We start from the raw sequence: 24,168 nt of genomic DNA, 5'->3' as shown, positions 1-24,168 counted from the left end.
TTCAATCCTCATGACAATTCTGTGAGGCAGATACAGGATTTCCACAGCATCCCAGAGCAGTTGCAAAGTCACAAAGCAGCCTGTGGAGGAGGAGGGCATTAAACCCTGAACCCCCTATTATATCCCCCTTATATCCTATGCATAACCAAGCTTCCCTGATAGCTCAGTTGGTAAAGAATCCACCTGCAATGCAGGAGACCCCAGTTCAATTCCTGGGTCGGGAAGATCTCCTGGAGAAGGGAAAGGCTACCCACTCCAATATTCTGGCGTGGAGAATTCCATGGACTGTATAGTCCAGGGGGTGGCAAAAAGTTGGACACGACTGAGCAACTTTCATAGGCATAACCATTACTTAACACATTTACAAGAGATACCATCTGTACAACAAAGAATTCAAGTTCCTCTACCTTTATCACATGCCCTTGTTGTTTTTAAAAGTGATTCTTAGAATAAAGCACTGTAACAGTTTAATGGGCTGGGAATGTGTCTGAAGCACCAGTCTGGGTTACACACCACAGAGACTCAGAAGGGACAGTGGTTAAAGGCACCAACTGGCTTAGCCTTCTGTTAAAAGTATACATAGAGAACGACTGAGACAGAAAATAGGACCTAGAATACACTACAACTGATTAAAGCAGAGCAAGTTAAAATTTAAATTAAAGGTAAATACCATCTCGATTTTTAAGGCAACTAGCTCACCCTTGTGGACAGAAAACTACACAACCACCAATTCCTTCCCAGACTGCTTCAGTAAGATACCACACCAAAACTGGGGAACGGACTCAAACCAATAGAAAGCATTGACGATTTAAGTCTGAACAAACTTTCTAAGCAGGTCTATAAATCGTGTTAGCAATCCCATGCCTGAAAATTCCCCTACATGATACGGGAAGTCTCTGAAAGATTCTTGAACTCAAATCAAATATACAACCAAGGATTTGCTGAAAACAATGTAACAAGAATCATCATTTACAAATAAATTTCCATTGTGCCGGAGAGTCAACTCCAAAAAATACTGGCAATTTTTCAATCTGCTAGAGACCACCTAAATTCTAATGAAACCTAATTACAAAAATATTTACTGCAATATTTATTTTATTCTACAAATATTTGTTGAGTACCCATTACATGATAGGCTCTTTCAAGGCTCTAGAAATAGAACAAATAGCAAGCTGCTGCATTTCTATGCAGAGGATCAAAATACTGTGAAGCAACAGTTTCTTCAGAATCAGTGGTCAAAGAAGGTCACTGCAGAACCATGTAAACACCCCGAATGTCCACAAGTAGTCAACAACCCAAACAGTCACCAGTTATGACACAAAAACACAACAGGACACTAGGCAGGTATGAAAAGCTTCAGGTAGAACTGTAAGCATTGATGGAAGATGTACAACATACACTATAAAGGAAGCAAAGTGAGAAGAGAGTGTATATGAATCTATGTGTATAAACTTCTAAAAGCAAATGCTTAGATGTGGGTATATATGTTTAGAATACCCCAAATTGTTAACAGTGATTATTTTCAGGAAAAGGAATTTGGAGTGAGGAGATTCTATATTCCATTTCATGCACGTGTGTATGTGTGTGTGTTCCTTTCATTTAAACACTGAGTTTTTTTTTTTTTTTTTGGAAGTAAGATTGTTTGCTCTCAAATAATGCATAGGATGGACTTTTTAATACATGTATTTTTATTATATAATTTTCAAGTGTACAGCATTAAAATTCAACATCTGCATATACTACAAAATGATCATCACAACACAAGTCTAGGCATGGTATTTTAAATGTATAATTAAAAGCCAAATCAGTATAACAGAAAACATTAGCCCACTATTCTTGATCTATGTGAAATTGTTATAATTCTAATTCACAGACTTAACATACCAACCTCCCACTTAGAAAAGGTGTTAATAAAATGCGTGTGTGTGTGTGTGTGTGTGTGTGTGTGTGTGTGTGTGAGTGCTCAGTCATATCGAACTGTTTTGTGACCCCATGGACCATAGCCCACCAGGCTCCTCTGTCCATGGCATTCTCCAGGCAAGACTACTGGAGTGGGTTGCCATTTCCTACTCCAGGGAATCTACCCAATCCAGGGATTAAACCCATATTTCTTATGTCTCCTGCACTGGCAGACATATTTTTTTACCACTGCACCACTCGGGAAGCCCATTAATAAAATGCTTGTCTAAAACTACAACTCTGTGTATAATATTTGGCTTAATGTTAAGCATGGCACAATCGTCTCTTGTGGCTCATAAAACCCCCTAACTCAGCCTTATTTGGTAAAAATTGCTCTCTGTAAGGTACAGAAAGGAAGATAACTAGTCCTGCTTCCACATGAAACCACTTCTGAAATAACTGGGGAGAACTTATCAAATTCATCCAACAGACAAAGGGATGGAAAACTTGGTCTTTTCTCACCATTACTAATACTCAAACGCCTTTACCACAGAGGAACATTCAGATCCCACAAGCAGATTATTCAACAACTACACATGTCCCTAAATTTGATAAAAATATTTTAAAAATTAAGAAATTTTAAAGAACCCCAATGATTCAAAAGTAAAATATATTCCAAAAGAATTTTCTGAGACAAATAAGTATAAGTACTGTGTGACATTTCCAAGTCCCAGGTAAAGCTCCTATTTCCAAAATTAGCAAATCAAAATAATATCTTCACCCCATGTGACAATTACAATTGTGTGTTTAAGAAAGGCAGTGTGCAAATGAGTCTTATTTTGAGTTTCTTACCTAACGCAGCAAGATTTTCTTCCTCCTGACTCTTTCCCAAAGAGGTCATCATTTCTGAATATAAATCACTCCACCAAGGATTATATTCCAAAACCTGCTTAACTGCTTCATCTTCCATAAAGTCAGCTCTGGAAAAAAAAAAAAAATGAAGGGGCTTGTTACATATAATCAGGCTGGTTTTCACTGTTTAAAATTTTACCTTAATTCATCGTATTTGTACTAGAAATACAGACTGATTTAAAGCACATTTCAATGCAAGACTGAGCGCTGCTATTACTTTCACTGTGGTTACTAATCATCATAAATGCAAAGTAAGCCTCAGACTAAAGGGGTATTTGACATTTGCGATCTTTTTAAACAGAAAGTACAGAGAAGACCAGTCCCCTCTAAAGTCCTATGTCCTATACCACAGTTATGCGGGATGAAGCAAATCTGAATACACAATGCTCATGAAGGCTAGGCCTTGTGCAATTTGCAAATATTACAAATTTTCATAAGCTTATAATAAATAGTATTTTAATTCCACCACCACCACCAAGAGGTCTCTCTCTCACATACACACACACATCATTTTTTAGTATGTGCATTCATGTTTCCTTCCAAGACGCAATCTATTTCATTTAGCTATGCTAATATTTATAGACCCTAAGTCAAAACTATTGCAAAAGATAAAAGGAACTTTCACAGAGAACAGAGAATTACTTTTCCTGTACTTTACTTTCTCAGTTTTAACTAGAAAAATAACTGCTACATTCAAAGTAAACTCTTTGAAGACACTTATTCAGAAACGATGCTGTCTTACAGCTTCCCAGGTGGCAGCAGTGGTAAAGAATCCACCTGCAAATGCAGGAAACAGAAGAAACGTTGGTTTGATCCCTGGGTCGGGAACATCCCCTGGAGGAGGGCATGGCAACCCACTCCAGTATTCTTGCCTGGAGAATCCCATGGACAGAGGAGCCTGGGGGGCTACAGTCCATGGGGTCACAAAGAATTGGACACAACGGAAGCAACTTAGCATAGCACACACAGCACAAATACTATCTTATATTCAAAGTTGGAAGTTGGAAAAGAATGACATAAAGTATAACTTATGGTGGGAAATTCATTGATATTTCAGGTAATTAGAACCCCAAGACACTGGTCGTTTTGATACACTGGATTTTCTAGCTCATGGTTTTAATACTTTAAAGACTTTAATAGACTTTAAAGACTTTCAACTGAGATACTGAAATCTTTTTAAAATTAGAAAGATCACAGATAACTTACTGAGTTCTTTGGATGTGGCAAGCCCTGCACTAACTGCTTTTCATTCATTATTTCCTTGAATACCCACACCACTTCATTAGGCAACGGGTGCTATCAATACTCCCCTTTTACACGAGTGGAAACTGAGGGCTGGAAAAGTTGTGTACCTGGGTTAAGGTCAAAGAACCAGTGAGAAGTGGGGCCAGGATTTGGACCCCTTTAAGTCTCAGTCTGAAATCCAAGCTATTAACCAATATAAACTTTCCATTTTTATGAGTGAGGAAATAAAGCACATATTGGACAAAACTGAACAGCAATTACCTTGAAGGAGTAATTCTCAGTGCCAGCTCCTCTCGGGATCAGGCTGTTGCCCAGGACTCTGGCCTGAACAGTTAGGTGCCCCCCACAGAGACAGCGACACAGGATGCTAACAGACTCGACTGGAGAGGGAACGGCTTCTGCTTTGGGACGAGTTATTGGAGGTGTCCTTGTAGGAAAGACAGAAACTTGTCCCCCAGGCAGTGAGATATGCTAACCTGTGCTCAAGAGAGACACACAGAAGTCCCGAGCATTCACACAGTTACTGAGGCGAAAGAAGAGGACAGAACACCCAGGGTGAAGTGGCCACCTGAGAGGAAAAGGTGTTGAAAGCTGGAGCACCAAGGACGTTTTAATCAAGGGTAGAAGAAGGGAAACCCACTCCAGTGCTCTTGCCTGGAGAATCCCAGGGACGGGGGAGACTGGTGGGCTGCCGTCTCTGGGGTCATACAGAGTCGGACACGACTGAAGTGATGCAGCAGCAGCAGCAGCAACAGCAGCAGCAGAAGGGCCCATCTGAAAAGATGCTGTTTTTTTCCCCAGGAGGAAAAATAATAGGGGGAAAATCCTCTTGTAAAACAGTATCTCTGCCACCTTCATGCACACCCCTCAAAAAATTCAAAAATGTTTTGAGTAAAATCTCACTAGTACAGTCCCTCATCTAAACAGTGATGGTTCATTCCTTGTGATGCCCAACATCTAAGGTCGACTGATGCTCTACGTTTCAGAATAAATTATTTTCAAGTTTTAAAATGCCATGAGTTCAATGGGCATTCACTGAGTGCCCTCTTTGTGGCGTAAGAGAGAAGACCAGTAAGACTCTTGCCCTGTCCTTCAGGGCACCACAATTCAATGGGAACAATAGAAAAAAAACCCCACAGAATGTTACAAAATAATGCAGTAAAAACAAGATGAGCTATAACACATGAGCACTTCCTATGTCAAGCTGGAAGCAAGGGTGCCAGGGGGTGACAATTGAGCCCAGCCTTACAGGATAAGTCAAAGTTATTCAGGGAAAGCAGGAAAAGGGGAAAAATCAGCTGGCAAAGGGAAATCAGAAGTAAAAAAATGTGTGAGAAGCAGTGTGGTACAGGTGGGGAGATGCAAACATTCATTACTGTCATCATATGAAATGTGGGCAGGGGGTGGCAAAATAGACGCCACAGAGGCAGGTAGCATCCAGATAACAGAAAACTTTCTATACATGCTAAGGAGTTAGGAATTTATGCTTTAGGCAAAGGAGAGCCCAGATCAGATCAGATCAGATCAGTCGCTCAGTAGTGTCCTACTCTTTGCAACCCCATGAATCACAGCACGCCAGGCCTCCCTGTACATCACCAACTCCCAGAGTTCACTCAGACTCACATCCATCAAGTCAGTGATGCCATCCAGCCATCTCATCTTCTGTCGTCCCCTTCTCCTCTTGCCCCCAGTCCCTCCCAGCATCAGAGTCTTTTCCAATGAGTCAACTCTTCGCATGAGGTGGCCAAAGTACTGGAGTTTCAGCTTTAGCATCATTCCTTCCAAAGAAATCCCAGGGCTGATCTCCTTTAGAATGGACTGGTTGGATCTCCCTGCAGTCCAAGGGACTCTCAAGAGTCTTCTCCGAGACCACAGTTCAAAAGCATCAATTCTTCGGCGCTCAGCCTTCTTCACAGTCCAACTCTCACATCCATAAGGAGAGCCCAGTAAGGCCTTAAGCAGATTTTCACTCTCAGTAGACACTGCACTGATGGTTTTATAGTTGATGGATCTGCAGAAGAGCAGGGCTGGAATGAGAAACGCCAGCTGGGCAGTTAGGGGACAGCTGCAACAAGCCAGACACAGATGAGGGCCAGGAAGAGATAGAGTGAAGCAAAGCAGAAAGAGATAAGTGGTACAATTGCAGGATTGACTGGAAATGTGGAATAAAGAACCAAGTCCAAGGTGAATCCCAGGTTTTCAACCTGGGTGACTGGGATGAAATAAAGGGCATCCTATCAAGCAGAAAATTCAGGAAGATTTTACAGGTAAAATGATGCATTTGATGTTAAACGTGGAATTAGAGGAATCAGTGAGATGCCCAGTCGCTCTCTAAACCCTTCACCTGGCTTTTCTTCATAGCACTTATCACAATAGAAATACTTTTCATTTCCCCACTGGAGTGTAAGCCCCTTGAGGCCAGCTACCATGTATTCACCATTCTCTGCCTGCTGTCTGCAACACCGCCTGACATGGAAGTCATTCAAACAAATATTGGTAGAACAAGTAAGTATATACATGAAAGAATGAATAAGTGACATTTTATTCCAGTGTTTTTTCCGAAGGTTGCTATTTTGCATAAAGAACCACACTGGGAAGGAGGTAAACCTTTCTTTTCAAGCTTCTAATTACTACTTGTCATTTTGCTGCTACTGCTAAGTCGCTTCAGTCGTGTCCGACTCTGTGCAACCCCATAGACAGCAGCCCACCAGGCTCCCCTGACCCTGGGATTCTCCAGGCAAGAACACTGGAGTGGGTTGCCATTTCCTTCTCCAAAGCATGAAAGTGAAAAGTGACAGTGAAGTCACTCAGTCGTGTCCAACTCTTCGCGACCCTATGGACTGCAGCCTACAAGGCTCCTCCGTCCATGGGATTTTCCAGGTAAGAGTACTGGAGTCGGGTGCCATTGCCTTCTCCGTGTCATTGTGAGATCTCCTCAATAAATCCAGGAGCTTGATCATTCTATCATCTTCTTTACCAAATGTATAATGCTGAACATTACAATTTTACAAGACTCCCCAGATTAAGAGGTATAAACTATCATATATAAAATAAATAAGCTATAAGGACATATTGTACAGTACAGGGGATAGAGTCAATATTTTATAATAACTTTCAGTTCAGTTCAGTCGCTCAGTCGTGTCCGACTCTTTTCAACCCCATGAATCGCAGCACACCAGGCCTCCCTGTCCATCACCCTCTCCTGGAGTTCACTCAGACTCACGTCCATCAAGTCAGTGATGCCATCCAGCCATCTCATCCTCTGTCGTCCCCTTCTCCTCCTGCCCCTAATCCCTCCCAGCATCAGAGTCTTTTCCAATGAGTCAACTCTTCGCATGAGGTGGCCAAGGTACTGGAGTTTCAGCTTTAGCATCATTCCTTCCAAAGAAATCCCAGGGCTGATCTCCTTCAGAATGGATTGGTTGGATCTCCTTGCAGTCCAAGGGACTCTCAAGAGTCTTCTCCAACACCACAGTTCAAAAGCATCAATTCTTCGGCTCTCAGCTTTCTTCACAGTCCAACTTTCACATCCATACATGACCACAGGAAAAACCATAGCCTTGACTAGACGGACCTTTGTTGGCAAAGTAATGTCTCTGCTTTTGAATATGCTATCTAGGTTATATAATAACTTTATATATACAGTGTATATATATACATATATATATATAATAACTTAATATATATATAGGTTATATAATAACTTTAAACGAAGTATAATCTATAAAAATTGTGAATCACTATGTTGTACACTTGAAACTAATATAATATTGTAAATCAACTACACCTCAATTTTTAAAAATAAATAAATAAACAAAAGGTCTTCTCTCAGTCCCAAAAAAGGCACTTCAAATGCTATATAATCATTGTTGTCCCTTTTCTTATCTCGTTATTTTGAATGTTAACTAAATTCTTTTATTTTCTTTAATAAGAGAATAAGTGAGACTTTATGAACTGGTTAAAGTAAAATATATACCAACAATTAAAAAAAAAAAACTTGCCTGGGAAGGAAAAAAAAACAAAAACCAGGCTCAGCTAGAGAAATATGGAAATTATAATAAGCAAAAAAGGAAGGACTATTAACGAATGTTTCAAAATTCCTTCAACATACTTTACTGTGAAAATAATACCAAAATAAATTTAAAATGGCAAGAAATGGATAATCAAAAAGTATAATGGATCAACTTTACATGCTCAGCATTCTGCTGGGATGCAAAACTTATGGGGGAAAATATCACACACTGGTACCCAGATTTTACAAGAAAGGATTTTTAAAACAATAATAACCTGAAGTCATTTACATGTGCCTTTGGAATGTATAAATTTTTGTATATAGTCAATTTACCTCACGGTGTTCTGCCTTAGGGTAAAATTTAAATTAGTTTTCCTTAAGCTACTGAAATGGAGAAGGCAATGGCACCCCACTCCAGTACTCTTGCCTGAAAAGTCCCATGGACAGAGGAGCCTGGTGGGCTGCAGTCCATGGGGTCACTAAGAGTTGGACACGACTGAACGGCTTCACTTTCACTTTTCACGTTCATGCATTGGAGAAGGAAATGGCAACCCACTCCAGTGTTCTTGCCTGGATAATTCCAGGTACGGGGGAGCCTGGTGGGCTGCCGTCTATGGGGTCGCACAGAGTCGGACATGACTGAAGCGACTTAGCAGCACCAATAGCAGCAGCAAGCTACTGAAAAACCTGACAACATGAAGAGACATCATGACTTGTGAGGGCAAGTCAAACAACTTGAAAACACCATGTATTATGCTAATGTAAAATCTACTATGTATTACACATGCATATCACATTATATACATATAAATTTTAATACAATACATGCAGTGTATTGTCTTCATAGTAGGTAAGAATTTAAAATAAACCTTTTCTTCCACTGTATTAACCATTAAGAATGACAAAATAAGCAGTGATTTTTAACTGAAAATTTAAAAGAATTTTACTTGCACTTCATTTAATTCAACACATTTGGGCGAGTCAGTCAGCTAATATAAATAAAGAGTAAAACAAAAATAACAAATAACTGGTCTTATTCCTACCAGCTCCCGTTATAGCTCAGTCGAAGAGTCTGCCTGCAATGCAAGAGATGTTGGTTTGATTCCTGGGTCAGGAAGATCCTCTGGAGAAGGAAATGGCAACCCACTCCAGTATTCTTGCCTGGAGAATCTCATGGACAGAGGAGCCTGGCCAGCTATAGTCCAAGGAGTCACAAAGAGTCGGACACGACTTAGTGACTATACCACCACCACCATTCCTACCAGAAAAGTCACAAAGAATCTTTACCTCCTGACTCTCAGCCTCCAACTTGCCTGAAGCTGAATTTAAACCGCTCATGTAAAAAGAACCCTTCCTGAAGTAATACAAAAAACATTTCATGCATACTATTAAAGAAAATGTGCTTCTGGATAAAGACACAGAAGATAGAGAAAAATAAGGGCTGCTTCTAATATCACACTGCTAACTATAAATTCCAATTTCCTAACTCTCTCAGGCCATATCACTATTCTTCAAGTTTTAGAAGAGAAGAGATAGGCAGTTCTGCTAATTAAGCTCCCTCCCACTCAAAATTTCTGTCTTGTAAAGCTCAATCTGTTTTCATGCTTGCCCAGGAAATTTGCTGACAATGAAATTTCCAATTTAAATATTCAGCATGATTTTAAATGGGTTTCTTCAAATTATTCTTCAGTGGACATTTAAAATCACAATTGGAGAGATAAAGGTAATTAGAAATGGCAATGTAAATGGAGTTGAATCTCTCAGATGTCCTCCAAAATATAACCCACCCTACTCTTACACAGCTTCCCTGAGGATGTTGAAGGGTTCCACCATTCATCGTCACATATCACTCAACCCATTTGCACATCACAAGATATATTTCTGCCATTCCAATTAGTCTCCCACTGAGTCACAGGAGATAGAATGTTAATCACAAGAGCAACAGCAGTTAAACTGAAATAGTGTACATGAAAAGGAAATACAAAATGATAAATGGAAAGACTCTTTTCAAGTCCCAGATGAGTCACTTAGCAGTGGTGTGACCTTGGGTGAGTCCCTTAACCCCCTCTTCCTCACTGCTGTGAAAACTGAAATAATCACACAAGAGAACTCGATAAGCTGAGAGCACTGTACAAGGGAATAGCTGCATACGTAACAGTTTAGAAACTGCCGGCCCAGAGTATGGGGAGAATATTACCTGAGGTCTATATCAAAACACTGCTGCTGCTGCTGCTAAGTCGATTCAGTCGTATCCAACTCTGTGCGACCCCATAGACGGCAGCCCACCAGGCTCCCCGTCCCAGGGATTCTCCAGGCAAGAACACTGGAGTGGGTTGCCATTTCCTTCTCCAATGCAGGTAAGTGAAAAGTGAAAGTGAAGTCGCTCAGTCATGTCCGACTCTTCGCAACCCCATGGACTGCAGCCTACCAGGCTCCTCCGTCCATGGGATTTTCCAGGCAAGAGTACTGGAGTGGGTTGCCATTGCCTTCTCCAAAACACTACTGACATCCTAAGAAAGCTATAAAATACTCACAGACGCCTGGGGACAATCACTTCCTTGCAAGAAGTGCTGCTATTCGTGATCAATGAGACACATCACAATCTTTCCAAGGCAAGTGATTATTTACCTACCCCTTAGTTTTGTTCCTTCAACAAATATAAGCCGGACAGAGACACATGATAGCTCAAGATACAACTGATGCAGATGGGAAATAAAGCAAAACTTAAAATTAGACTGTATTTATATCCTATCCCAATAAACAGTTATTTATTAATTTGAAATGGATCCTTGATTACAGGTGCTAGTGGATAAGTGTTGGGAAAACCCACCCCTAGATCAGCCAAGAAATGCAGTACATGTAGATTCAAATTCTTAAAGAAACTGAAATGTGTTTTTATTCATATATACCATTAATGACAACAGAGTCTTCTCAAAAGAATGGTATGTATTCTCAGGAATGCAGTGTTCTATTTTAAAGCCTGGAGAACAAAAAACTCAAAGAAGTACCTTAAAAGATTTCTGTGGTGTGCTGAAATGAGGTAATGAAAAGTAGCACCTTACAAAGATCACCCGAGGTATAACAGCTGTAGGTTAATTTAAATGTCAATTAAGATTGTGAGCTATCACTCATTCTGGAGTCCAAAAAGCACATGTCCAACATGGTCAAGAACGCACTCAAAATTTTTTTAAATACTCAATTTCAAGTAAATTATTTAAACCTTAAAAAATAAAACTCAATACTTACAGATAATGATCAGGATCAAACTTGGCCAGCTCAGCAGCCAGGCGTTTCTGCCTTCGTTCAGCAGCAGAGGTGAAATCTGGATCCTTAATATCGATAACATCACTCAATTCATCCTAAGAACACCCAGGAAAGAAAGAATTGCTGTCTCCTATTTGAGCCATGAGATATCTAATTTTGTACAAAATGCCCAAACACAAGAAGAATCTAATAGATCGATAAGTCATTATACCACCTGTGACATTTAAATTCAAATCCAGCAAATGTTTGTTAAACATCTACTATTTGCCAGGCCCTGTTAGAAGCTTTCACATCAATTATTTCATTTAATCCTTACAACAAACAAACTGATTAGCATGGATTAAAGCTATAAAAGTTTAACATGAAAACCAGAACAGAATAAACCTCTCCAAGCAAACAGGAACATCTAATTCTCCATTTATTCCCCCATTTACTCCCAGAGATTTAAAAATTATAAAAGGGCAAGTTGAAATAAATTTCTAGACCCAAGATGGAGCTGCTGCTGCCAGGGGTGCCATGTCAGCAAACCAAAACTTAGATAATTTTCATGTCCCTGTAAATACTCCCCTTGAAGAGAAATGCAGTCTTTTTAGTCAATCCCCCAAGACCAAGCCAACTTTGGGATCTGTCCTTATTTCCTTGCCCCTTTTCATCCCTAACAAGAATTTTTAAGGACAATTTTAATAGACATAATTTCCACTTGAAAATTTAAAAATCTAATCCAAAGTAATATTCAACATTACCACATTTCCTAAGTCCAACTCTACAAAAAACACCTGTATTAGCAAAACCACCTACAATCCATACAGTCTTTTTTCTTTTGACTAGAATTATGAAGGGAAGAAAACTTGTACAATACAAAATATTTCTAAAGCTCTTTTTTCTTTCTTCAATCTCCCCATTCCCACCACCAACTGCAAGGGATAAGTAAGCAAACTGGAAGCAGCTTGAAGACTACTAGTTGAAAAGAAATCAAGGGAAATAACTTGGTAGAGGGTTGAAGGCAAACTGTTAAAACAGACTTGTAAATAGAATGACTGGTTGGTGACTGATGCCCAGGCTTAAAGTCAACAGCTGTGGCACAGCAAAATCACTACAATGAAACCAGCTATATGGAATCTTCCAGGGAGAGACTAAGATATAGAACTCTCCACACCATCAGAATTCCTGCAATAAAAAAAAAAAACCCTCAAAAAAAGCCTCTCAGCCCTACCACAATCCATTGAGCTAAAGTAACATCAGCTATGGTTTTTCCAGTAGTCATGTACAGATGTGAGAGCTGGACCATAAAGAAGGCTGAGCGCCTGGCCACCTGATGTGAAGAGTCAACTCATTGGAAAAACCCCTGAAGCTGGGCAAGACTGAAGGCAAAAGAAGAAAAGGGTGGCAGAGGATGAGATGGTTAGATAGTATCACTGACTCAACAGATGTGAAACCTGAGCACACTCCGGAAGACAGTAAAGGACGAGGAAGTCTGGCCTGCTGCAGTCCATGGCGTCACAGAGTTGTACACAACCCGGCGACTGAACAACGAAACATCACCAACATTTAATGTAAGCACATCCCAGTGAAATGAAGGGGCCCAGGGGCTCTTTCATTTTTGGAAGTCACATCCAGAATATCTGAATACTTCAGAGCACAAACATTCTGGGGAAAAAACAGATCCCCAAACTTGGAAAAATCTACATTCCAAGAGTTCTTTTACAATTTACTTTTAGGAGGCTCAGAATGAATTTTCCTAAAGATACATGATTATAAATCATAGTTAGATTCTCTGGGCAGCCCACAAATTTACTCAATTCAAAATAAACTGGAAATAGAGCACTCGCAATACAGAGTTTACAAGCGTGCAGCAAGGCTTCCAGGGGAAAACATTTTTAGAGTTCTGGTTTAATTTGTCAGACATATCTCTTCCCTGAGCAGGACAACCTGGACTCTTTCTCTCTCCTCTGCTTCCTCACCTGCCTGACATCACCTCCTCAACCACAGAGACAGGAGGGGCAGCGAGGCAGGCCTTGGGCAGCATGGTGGGGGGCGGGGAGTGTGAAACGGAACAAACTAAAAAGTGAAGTTAGCTTGGAGCAGTGAAATCTAAGGCATCTGTCAAACAAGAGAAAGGAAGTGAAGAGGATGAGAAATGACACGCTACAACAGGGTGAAAATGATTCTTGTTTTTCTTTTGTTGTGAAAGTACTGCTAAGGTCAGCACTGGGAGAGCCATTTAAAGATGGGCAGCGCCAAGAAAAGGTCATGTGGGATCTAAACAAGGCTAATGTGAGTTTCAGCAGAGTGAAGGCAGAGACTCTCCAGAGAGAAAATGAAGAAATGTGTGCCCATCAGGCCAGTAGGTCTCTGGAAACAACAGCTTCAGGTCCCCAGTGTAGCTGAGAGAAGGAAAGGGCCGGCAGGCCAGCATCCTGCGGCTGCTGGCAGCAGTGGTCCCGGGAGCCTGCTGGGTGGGAGTCCAGAGACTCTAGGATTGTTGCTGCTGGCAGCCACTGACGCCAGAAGCCTGGTTAGAAGCCCTGACTTGGAACTGCCAGGGCAGTTTTCCAAAGGCACCCTGTGGCTGGCAGAAATTTCAGAAAGGAAAGAGTGTGGGTGAGCGTGCATACATGTGTATGGGGGCAGGGTGGTGACAGAGAATTTGTTTCAGCAAAAATAATTTTATTTCCTTCTCAGTATTAGCATAAAATACAGAAGTCATAAGCAAACCCTGTGTAAATGGCTGGTGGGAAATAAACATGAAAGACTATACACTGTCCCCCAATAAAGGGTTAAATAATTCAATTCAGAGAAGATAACTGGGTACTGGAATTATGGATGATGTTTTACTTTCTTTCTTATATTGTATCTTTATAATGAATATATATTGCTTTTATCATCAGAGAAAAATGAAGCTGTATTTCATTTAATGGAGGGTGGGTGGGAAGAGACTGTAAAAATGTTAATAAAATATGAGTCAACAAAACTTTATGGATATTGTCTCATCCAAAGGCAGAACCAGAGGAACTGTAAATGGTGGTTTCTTAAACACATCATTTAAAATAGAAAATATGTTCTCAAAGTTCTTATTTATGCAATAATGGTCTCAGTTTCCTCTAGCTCGTTTACTAGTAGAAAAAGGTCTTGTGGATGACGTGGGGTGGAGATAAACTTAGAGTTTGGTACTGACATATACACACTACCACATGTAAAATACAGATAATCAACAAGGACCTACTGTATAGCATAGGGAATTATAGTCAACATTTTCTAATAACCTATAAGGGGAAAGTATCTGAAATATACACATATATACACACATATATGTATGTATGCATGTATAATTGAATCACTTTGCTGTACACCTGAAACTAACACAATATCATAAATCAACTATACTGCAATTTAAAAAATTTAAAAATAATAAAATTTCTAAAAATAAAAAGAATTTTTTTTTACAATCCATAAAAAAAGGTCTTACACGCTAATCTTACATGATTGTTCGGTTTTTAATCGCATGACATGAATGTCACAAACAGAACAGTTATAAATGCAATTGAACTCTGCAAGTAATACCAGTTATGAAAGATTTCTGTGGCACGATCACATAAAACACATGTACCTTAATACCCCGAAGACAGCATCCTTTAATTACTGGCATCTTGATTCACACATGATTTTCAAAAGTTCTGACATTTCCAAACTGTCATGAAGGACACCACAAACCTCACATTTAATCCATATAAGAAAGCACAATATTCTTTAAAGACTACATATTGGTTCATCCAGTGGTAGAATATGCATATACAATAGCGATGAGGCCACAACAGAATGGTGACGTGGAGCCCAGCCCAGTGCCTCTCAGGGACACACATACCAGCTGCTAGCTGTCACTGGAGGTCCAGATACTGTCCACTAGCTGTCACTGAGGTCCACGGTCTACCCAAGTTCCCCAGGGAGGGCTGAGCTTCAGGATTCACTCTTAAAAGAGTGTAGAAAAGTAATGGTGCACATACAATCCATGTGTTACTTAATCCCCTCTAAGAAGTCTGGGGCAGCACACCCTATTTAAATTCATTGCTATTTCTACTGCAAAATCTTTGAATATGTACACTAAGTGGGATTTTTTTTTTTTTAATTATTGAAAAACTCACATATCAGCTCTGATCAGGTCATGTCATCAAACTCAATATAAAAAACTTCTAGTTTCAGAACTTTTTGTGATCCCTACATTGTACATGTGGGGTTATATACCTACACTGTTAACAGTATTGCTATTTACATTATCCTTTAGAATTTTCTCAAATGCATTTTGTTTTTCCATCTGTTGAAGACAACAGGCATTCAAATTGTTTATAATAACAAGGTTCAGAGGGATGCAGTCAGGAAGAGCTACAGGAGGGCTCCAAAAATGTGAGGATGATTCGCTTATGTTTTTTTAAGCTGGGAGACAGGAATCTAGAGATTCAGGGCATTAGACAAGACATTCAAAGATAAAAAGAATATTGATTAATAACTTTTCTCTTAACCTAAACTACTAACTTAGTGAACATTTTCAACACATACAAGAATTTCTGACCTCCCAAGGACTTGGCCTGGGCTCACATCATGGCAGTCCTGCATCTTCTCAGCAACGTGGCAGAAACCCCTTGAGAGGATCTTCCCTCCACAGCGGCAGTAATGAAGAAACCAAGTTCCTTGGCATCAACAAGCACTTTCAGACTGAACGTACAATCTGTCCTTAGCCTGCAGGAGTCTTCTCTTGTTCATTTATAGCTTTAGACAGGTAATCTCCAAAAGATTAACCACAGACTACTCTCTGCCAAACAACTGAGGTCCATTTACTGTAGTTTCTGCTGTAGAAAAAAACTGATTCTATTCTTACTACCTGAGAGATAACCAGGAAATCTGGTTAGGGAGAGAGAATATGGAGAAACCATAACTCGGCAGAAAAACATACAAGGCATTTGAATGAAGTATCTCATCAGTATTATTTGCTCTTAAGTAAATCCCAATTTTGTTTCTTTTAAGAAGTTTTGAGAGCATTTTAAATTTCTTAAGGGCAGAAGTCTTTCCAGCATGCTAATCTTTTTTTTCTCAAGAGTTTTCAAATGTAGCATCTCTGTAAATTTTCTAAACAGCCTTATAAAGTAGGTGAGCAAATTTATCGCTGTTTTACAAAGAGGAGACAAAATTTATTTGTGGTCAAATAACTGGCCTGAATTCCAAATTTAAACAGAGGTACAAGTAGGACCAAAACACAGATCCTTTACCTTTCCTTAGCAGACTCAAATATGTCTTACTATAATAAACCACATACCAAGCAGGTTTAACATCCTCTACCCAGAAGGAATGAAGTTAAAAAACTGTTCATCACATGTTTCTTTCATTTGAAAAAAATTAAGGGGACTCCCTGGCAGTCCAGTGGTTAGGGCTCTGCAATTTTACTGCTAAGGGCTGGGGCTCTATTCCAGTCAGAGGAAACAGAGAAGAAAAAAAAAAGAAATGAGCTATCAAGTCATGAAAAGACGTGAAGGAAACTTAAACACATATTACTAAAAAAGAAGCCAATCTGAAAAGGCTACATGTTTACATGTTGCATGGTTCCAATTATGTGACATTCTATTTTAAAAAAAAGTAAAACTAGACCAAAAAGTTCAATAAGTAAATAAATTAAAAAATTTTAAAGTAAGACATCAACTATATTGCCTTCTATAATACAACTAAAGTAGAAAATAACCCAAAATCTCCATTTTATTCATGAAATAGAATTTCCCACATTGTCTGAGGAAGAGAGTGATGTCATTCCTTTTTTAGCCTAACTGACCAAAGAGCAGATTTTAACAAAAGATTCCATTCAAACCCCACAAAGAGTAAATACAGAAAAGTGCCTACAGTACACTAAACACTAAACAATTTGATCAAAAGACGGAAACCCCTTCTCATCAGGAATATTCTGCTTCATTTACATATAAAACAGAAGAGACATCATGCCACAAATAAAGAATTTTCATTTTTTAGAAGTATAAAACATAAAGCTTTTCAGGAAGTATGAGGAGAGAGGGGTTCTGTTCTGTATTTTGGAAACTTCATGTCTAAAATAACAACTGAAGTGGAGAAAAAAGAAAGTACCAGGACATCTTTCATGTGTAAGCACAATGAGACCGGGCTACACAGACAGTGACACAGAAGGGAGTGACTGTGTAACGATCACGTGCGAGCAGTTGTGGTTTGCGCTCTAAATACAACATCTCCTACTATCTTCATAAGAAAACCTCCAGGTATGAGCAGAACTGAAATTAAACTATGCAAATGGTCAAACCCTTGGTATATACCAAGGTCTTTTAGAAAATCATACCTGCAACCGCTGAAACACTCCTGAGCGCAAGTTTCCAAACCCGTAGCGGCAGTTTGGGTTCAAGGCACTTTCTGGTACCTCTTCATAGGGGGACTGTTCAATTTCCCAATCAAACTCATCATCGTCATCTTCCACTCCTCCCTCAGAAACCTCAGAAGCACCTAAATATGTAAAGTACTAGTTCATTAAAGCACTAGATTTCCTTGGGGAAGAAAAAGTATAGGGAAAAAGTGTCTGCCCATGTACCCCAAAAGAATACTCCTGCTATTCTCTTTTTTTTTTTTGAAATATGTTAATGTATCATACTAGGTCCATTCTGGGTGTACTACATAATAATTTGATACTGGCAAACATTACAAAATGACCACCATCTGTCCCCATATAAAGTAATTACAATACTATTGACCTGATTCCCTATGCTGTATATTACATCCCCGTGGTTTCCTTATAAAACTGGAAGTTTGTATGTCTTAATCCCATTCACCTATTTTGCCCAGCCCTTACCTCACTATTCTTATTAGACAAAAAAAAAAAAAAGGAACCAAGCCAAAGTTCCATCAATGGTAGGATATATAAACAATAACATGATAAAAACAAACAGACCTCAGCTATACATGGATAAATCTCACAAAAATGTTAAGTGAAAGAAGCTAGACAACAAAGATCATTTACTGTAATGGATTATATATGCTACTGCTGCTGCTGCTAAGTCACTTCAGTCATGTCCGACTCTGTGCGACCCCATAGACGGCAGCCCACCAGGCTCCCCCGTCCCTGGGATTCTCCAGGCAAGAACACTGGAGTGGGTTGCCATTTCCTTCTCCAACACAGGAAAGTGAAAGTGAAGTCGCTCAGTCGTGTCCGACTCCTATCGACCCCATGGACTGCAGCCTACCAGGCTCCTCTGTCCATGGGATTTTCCAGGCAAGAGTACTGGAGTGGGGTGCCATTGCCTTCTCCGAATGGATTATATATATATTGATCCAATTCAAAAACAGGCAACACTGAAGGTGGTGGTTACCTTGGAGAGTCAGGAGTGAGAAATAACCAGGGTAAGATTCCAGGACATGGGAGATGTTCCACTTCTTTGACCTGGGTGGTGTTTGCTTTCTGCTTACACTGAATTGTAGGCTTCTGGTTTTAGCTCAAGAGGCCAATATTTTGCCAAACACATAGATGCTGCCTCAATTGGTCCCCAAAAATGACTGACCTACTGGTTTAACAGAGTTCTTTATGTCTTAAATTAAATGTCAACAAATGAACTATTTTCATATGGTGTGACATGATCTCCTCATCTTGTCATCTGAAGTATTTTCTCCTATTTCCTATGTGCTATATCCCTTTTCCCCGAGAAACACACAGCATTCCAAATATTCACTTACCTGCATTTCCTCCCAACTGCAATAAACATACCTATCTCTTCCACAAGTGGTTTTGCAGTCCTGGATTTTCTTGGTGCCAGCAGAGCAGTTAACATGTTCAGTCCTTCAAAATGTTGGCCAGGAGTTTCTTTGGGCAACCGAATGGTAAAAATTCCTTAAAGATAAATGGGTTCTATGTTTAGCTAAATTAAAATACTCAAACACTTCACAAACATACCTAAGAAACAGACATCTCAGAATTATCATTTTATTTCATAGAGCTCCAAAATTATGCCCTTATTACATAGTTAGTAAATAAAAATCAAGATAGGAAAAGGTTCAAATGAGGTTTTTCAGAACCACTGATTCAGCTGTCCTCTCTATGAGAAATTAATCTGTTAAGCTGCAAATGCTTAAATCTTACCCAATATCACATTCACCTACTGATAACATTAAAAGTTCAGGTCAAAAACACAATGGCCTGAGAAGGCAATAGCTTAGATTCAACTGTAGCTACTCATAAGATTTATTTCTAGCATGGGGGAGTGGGGGAGGCGGTGAAATCAAGATATCTAGTCCAATGAAGAACAACAAACTGTGGAAAATTCTTAAAGAGATAGGAATACCAGACCACCTGACCTGCCTCTTGAGAAACCTATATGCAGGTCAGGAAGCAACAGTTAGAACTGGACATGGAACAACAGACTGGTTCCAAATAGGGAAAGAAGTATCTCAAGGCTGTATACTGTCACTCTGCTTATTTAACTTATATGTAGAGTACATCATCAGAAATGCTGGGCTGGAAGAAGCACAAGCTGGAATCAAGATTGCCAGGAGAAATATCAATAACCTCAGATATGTAGATGACACCACCCTTATGGCAGAAAGCGAAGAAGAACTAAAGAACCTCTTGATGAAAGTCAAAGAGGAGAGTGAAAAAATTGGCTTAAAGCTCAACATTCAGAAAACGAAGATCATGGCATCTGGTCCCATCACTTCATGGGAAATAGATAGGGAAACAGTGAAAACAGTGACAGACTTTATTTTTTGGGGCTCCAAAATCACTGCAGATGGTGACTGAAGCCATGAAATTAAAAGGCGCTTACTCCTTGGAAGAAAAGTTATGACCAACCTAGACAGCATATTAAAAAGCAGAGACATTACTTTGCTGACAAAGGTCCATCTAGTCAAAGCTATGGTTTTTCCAGTAGTCATGTATGGATGTGAGAGCTGGACTATAAAGAAAGCTGAGTACTGAAGTACTGATGCTTTTGAACTGTGGTGTTGGAGACGACTCTTGAGAGTCCCTTGGACTGCAAGGAGATTCAACCAGTCCATCCTAAAGGAAATCGGTCCTGAATATTCATTGGAAGGACTGATGCTGAAGCTGAAACTCCAATACTTTGGCCACTTGATGCGAAGAAATGACTCATTTGAAAAGACCCTGATGCTGGGAAAGATTGAAGGTGGGAGGAGAAGGGGACAGAGGATGAGATGGTTGGATGGCATCACTGACTCAACGGACATGGGTTTGAGTAAACTCCGGGAGTTGGTGATGGACAGGGAGGCCTGGTGTGCTGCAGTCCATGGGGTCACAAAGAGTCGGACATGACAGAGCAACTGAACTGAACTGAATCCAATGAAGAATAGCAGCCATTTCAAATATACACAAAATCTTAAATAAGGCAATGATGGCTTGATAAAGTTCTTTGATATCTCAAGAGATATATCCCTAAAGCCTGTCTAATACAAGCCCAAATTCCATCTATGTACTTCTTTTTTTCCCTTGACAGGGTTTATCACCTTCATCTAGGTTCCTCTATGAATAGATTACATTATTCACTACTCTTACATTTTAAAACGGACGTGAGTCTGAGTGAACTCCGGGAGTTGGTGATGGACAGGGAGGCCTGGCATGCTGTGATTCATGGGGTCGCAAAGAGTCGGACACAACTGAGCGACTGAACTGAACTGAACTACCTCTTTCAGTGCACTTAGCCATATTCTAATATATCAAACACAACTAAATCCAAATATTTCCACATATTTAACCTTCCTAAACCCCCATTTACTTTCAAAATTTAATAACTGTGCTTCAGTATGCACCTTATCTGCAATTAAAAGTGGATTTACTACCTAGAAAGGCAGTTTCATTGTACTTCATCACATCAGTTATACTGTGTTATGGGTTAGAACTTTGTCATTTAACTCTTTCATTCCATCTTTCCTCCATTACCCTAGCTCATTGAGGTCAATATTCACTGAATAAATCACACAACAGTACACAAGGTATTCTTATTCCAGATTCACTGATAAAGGAAAATCCAGTGACTTCTACAGAAGGAAAATAAATGGTTTCAAGATAAGCTGAAATGAAGGGCTTATCAATGAAGAGAAGAAAATTCATAAAAGCTTCTGCACATCAAAGGAAACTATTAGCAAGGTGAAAAGACAGCCTTCAGAATGGGAGAAAATAATAGCAAATGAAGCAACCGACAAACAACTAATCTCAAAAATATACAAGCAACTCCTACAGCTCAACTCCAGAAAAATAAACGACCCAATCAAAAAATGGGCCAAAGAACTAAATAGACATTTCTCCAAAGAAGACATACAGATGGCTAACAAACACATGAAAAGATGCTCAACATCACTCATTATCAGAGAAATGCAAATCAAAACCACTATGAGGTACCATTTCACACCAGTCAGAATGGCTGTGATCCAAAAGTCTACAAATAATAAATGCTGGAGAGGGTGTGGAGAAAAGGGAACCCTCTTACACTGTTGGTGGGAATGCAAACTAGTACAGCCACTATGGAGAACAGTGTGGAGATTCCTTAAAAAACTGGAAATAGAATTGCCTTATGATCCAGCAATCCCACTGCTGGGCATACACACTGAGGAAACCAGAAGGGAAAGAGACACGTGTACCCCAATGTTCATCGAAGCACTGTTTATAATAGCCAGGACATGGAAGCAACCTAGATGTCCATCAGCAGATGAATGGATAAGAAAGCTGTGGTACATATACACAATGGAGTTTACTCAGCCATTAAAAAGAATACATTTGAATCAGTTCTAATGAGGTGGTTGAAACTGGAGCCTATTATACAGAGTGAAGTAAGCCAGAAGGAAAAACATAAATACAGTATACTAACGCATATATATGGAATTTAGAAAGATGGTAACAATAACCCTGTGTACGAGACAGCAAAAGAGACACTGATGTATAGAACAGTCTTATGGACTCTGTGGGAGAGGGAGAGGGTGGGAAGATTTGGGAGAATGGCATTGAAACATGTAAAATATCATGTAAGAAACGAGTTGCCAGTCCAGGTTCGATGCACGATACTGGATGCTTGGGGCTAGTGCACTGGGACGACCCAGAGGGATGGTATGGGGAGGGAGGAGGGAGGAGGGTTCAGGATGGGGAACACATGTATACCTGTGGTGGATTCATTTTGATATTTGGCAAAACTAATACAATTATGTAAAGTTTAAAAATAAAATAAAATTAGAAAAAAAAAAAAGAAAATTCAATCAGTCTTTAAAAGTCCAATATGGACAGTTTCTCTCTCACCTACACGTAATTATATTTTAAGATTGAAAATAGTAATGGAAAAAAAGAATATATATATATCTGAATCACTTTGCTGTATACCTGAAACTAACAACACTGTAAATCAATTATGCTTAAACAAAAAATACATTTTTAAAATTCTAAAAAAAACTGTCTTAGAAACATTTGACTCACAGCTTACAAACATCATCCACTTCTTTTCTAATCAGTCACTTCCCACAATCTAACTTTAATTTTTAAACACTTACTAAATGTAGGGAGAAGTAGGAAATAAAACTTTCAGAAAACAGAGCCAGAGTATTTAACTAATTAAACTTTAAAGAACAATGTGAAGTATAATTTAAAGGACTGGGGAAACTGTAACTGTTAAGAAATCCATGAATAACAGGCACTGGACATTAAGAAACAATAAAGAGGGACAGGGACAGACTGCACTCGCCATTCACCTAAAGGTCACCATAACATGAGATTATTACGGAGCTACACCAACATGAAGAATTCAAAGAAAAAAACCTAACAGAAAATTCTAAGGGCAATACCTTTATCTGCATCATAGGATCCCTGCTCATTTCCATTTTCTACAATTCTTCCAGGAAGGGTTAACCTGCAGATGTAACAAAAGGTCTCATGAAGTCCTTAAATTACAAAGCATCATGAAGCATGATAGTAAGCATCAAGCACTGAAATCTAGCAACCATTTAAAAAGATATTCCTCAGCATTTAAATTTTATAAACTAAATAACTTATATTTCTTCCCTAGCTAAGAAAAGAGGAATCAGAGATGACTCATTTTTCTGTTTGAATAGGCACTAGTCACTGATAAAACACTTAAAAAAGAAAAGCCACAATAAATACTAGCTATCACTACTCTTATAGTACTTTCCCTTCCTAATATGAGTTATTTATATACCTGATGACTGACACAGGATGGGCTCAATAAAAGTATACTAATTGGCTTCCAAAAAGAAAAGAAACAAAAAAAAAAATGAGAAAGAATAAAGAACCAACAAAACCAATTGTTTATATTGGGTAAATCACTACTTTTTTAAAAAGAAGGCAGAAAGCAAAAGTGTTTTTTTTGTAAATCTCATTATTACTGTATAGGGATTTCCCCCTCTTTCCTGCTAAAGGACATGAACTGATTTCCCTGTTCCCAGTTTTACTCTGGGTCAATCAATGCTCTAACTGAGGCCCCAAAAGAATTTTTCTAAAACAGAAATCTGTCACTTCTCTACAATGAAAGCTTCCATGACTGCTTGATATTGGGTAGACAATTTAAATTCACCCATACTATATATGAGGCCAGATCCATTCCACTCCAAACTTAAAAATATGAACCTACTTTCCTCCCACACCCCCCTCCTTCTTGTTCCCTATTCTAACACCATCATCATGATCATCATCATCCATCTTAGCAGACCCCAAAAGGTACAGGGCTTTACCCCTACTTACCTTTGATCGTAATGTTTCCTGAAGCTATAACACATTTTTGAAACAAAAATCCCTTCTAAACCTAGCATAAAAATTCAGGTATGAATAAATTTGTTAT

The 24,168-nt window shown here is 39.2% G+C and overlaps 1 protein-coding gene across 2 annotated transcripts in view; it reads right to left on the bottom strand.

Annotated features, from left to right (window-relative positions):
* Positions 1 to 24,168, bottom strand: part of SHQ1 (SHQ1, H/ACA ribonucleoprotein assembly factor) — a 104,941-nt gene that overhangs the window by 77,358 nt on the left and 3,415 nt on the right. The window contains exons 2-6 of one of the 2 annotated variants that reach the window (XM_070776324.1): positions 23,159 to 23,223; positions 19,089 to 19,211; positions 17,676 to 17,836; positions 11,315 to 11,427; positions 2,752 to 2,879 (exon numbers count right to left, since the gene is read on the bottom strand). In XM_070776324.1, coding sequence (XP_070632425.1) covers positions 2,752 to 2,879; positions 11,315 to 11,427; positions 17,676 to 17,836; positions 19,089 to 19,211; positions 23,159 to 23,223 — 590 coding nt within the window. The remainder of the gene's footprint in view (positions 1 to 2,751; positions 2,880 to 11,314; positions 11,428 to 17,675; positions 17,837 to 19,088; positions 19,212 to 23,158; positions 23,224 to 24,168) is intronic. The other variant, XM_070776325.1, reaches the window with a different exon arrangement.

This window comes from Bos indicus, chromosome 22 (assembly GCF_029378745.1).
Source record: "Bos indicus isolate NIAB-ARS_2022 breed Sahiwal x Tharparkar chromosome 22, NIAB-ARS_B.indTharparkar_mat_pri_1.0, whole genome shotgun sequence".
NCBI classification, from domain to species: Eukaryota; Metazoa; Chordata; class Mammalia; order Artiodactyla; family Bovidae; genus Bos; species Bos indicus.
The sequence above is the reverse complement of the archived record's forward strand: the minus strand, read 5'-3'. Positions and strand labels throughout refer to the sequence as shown.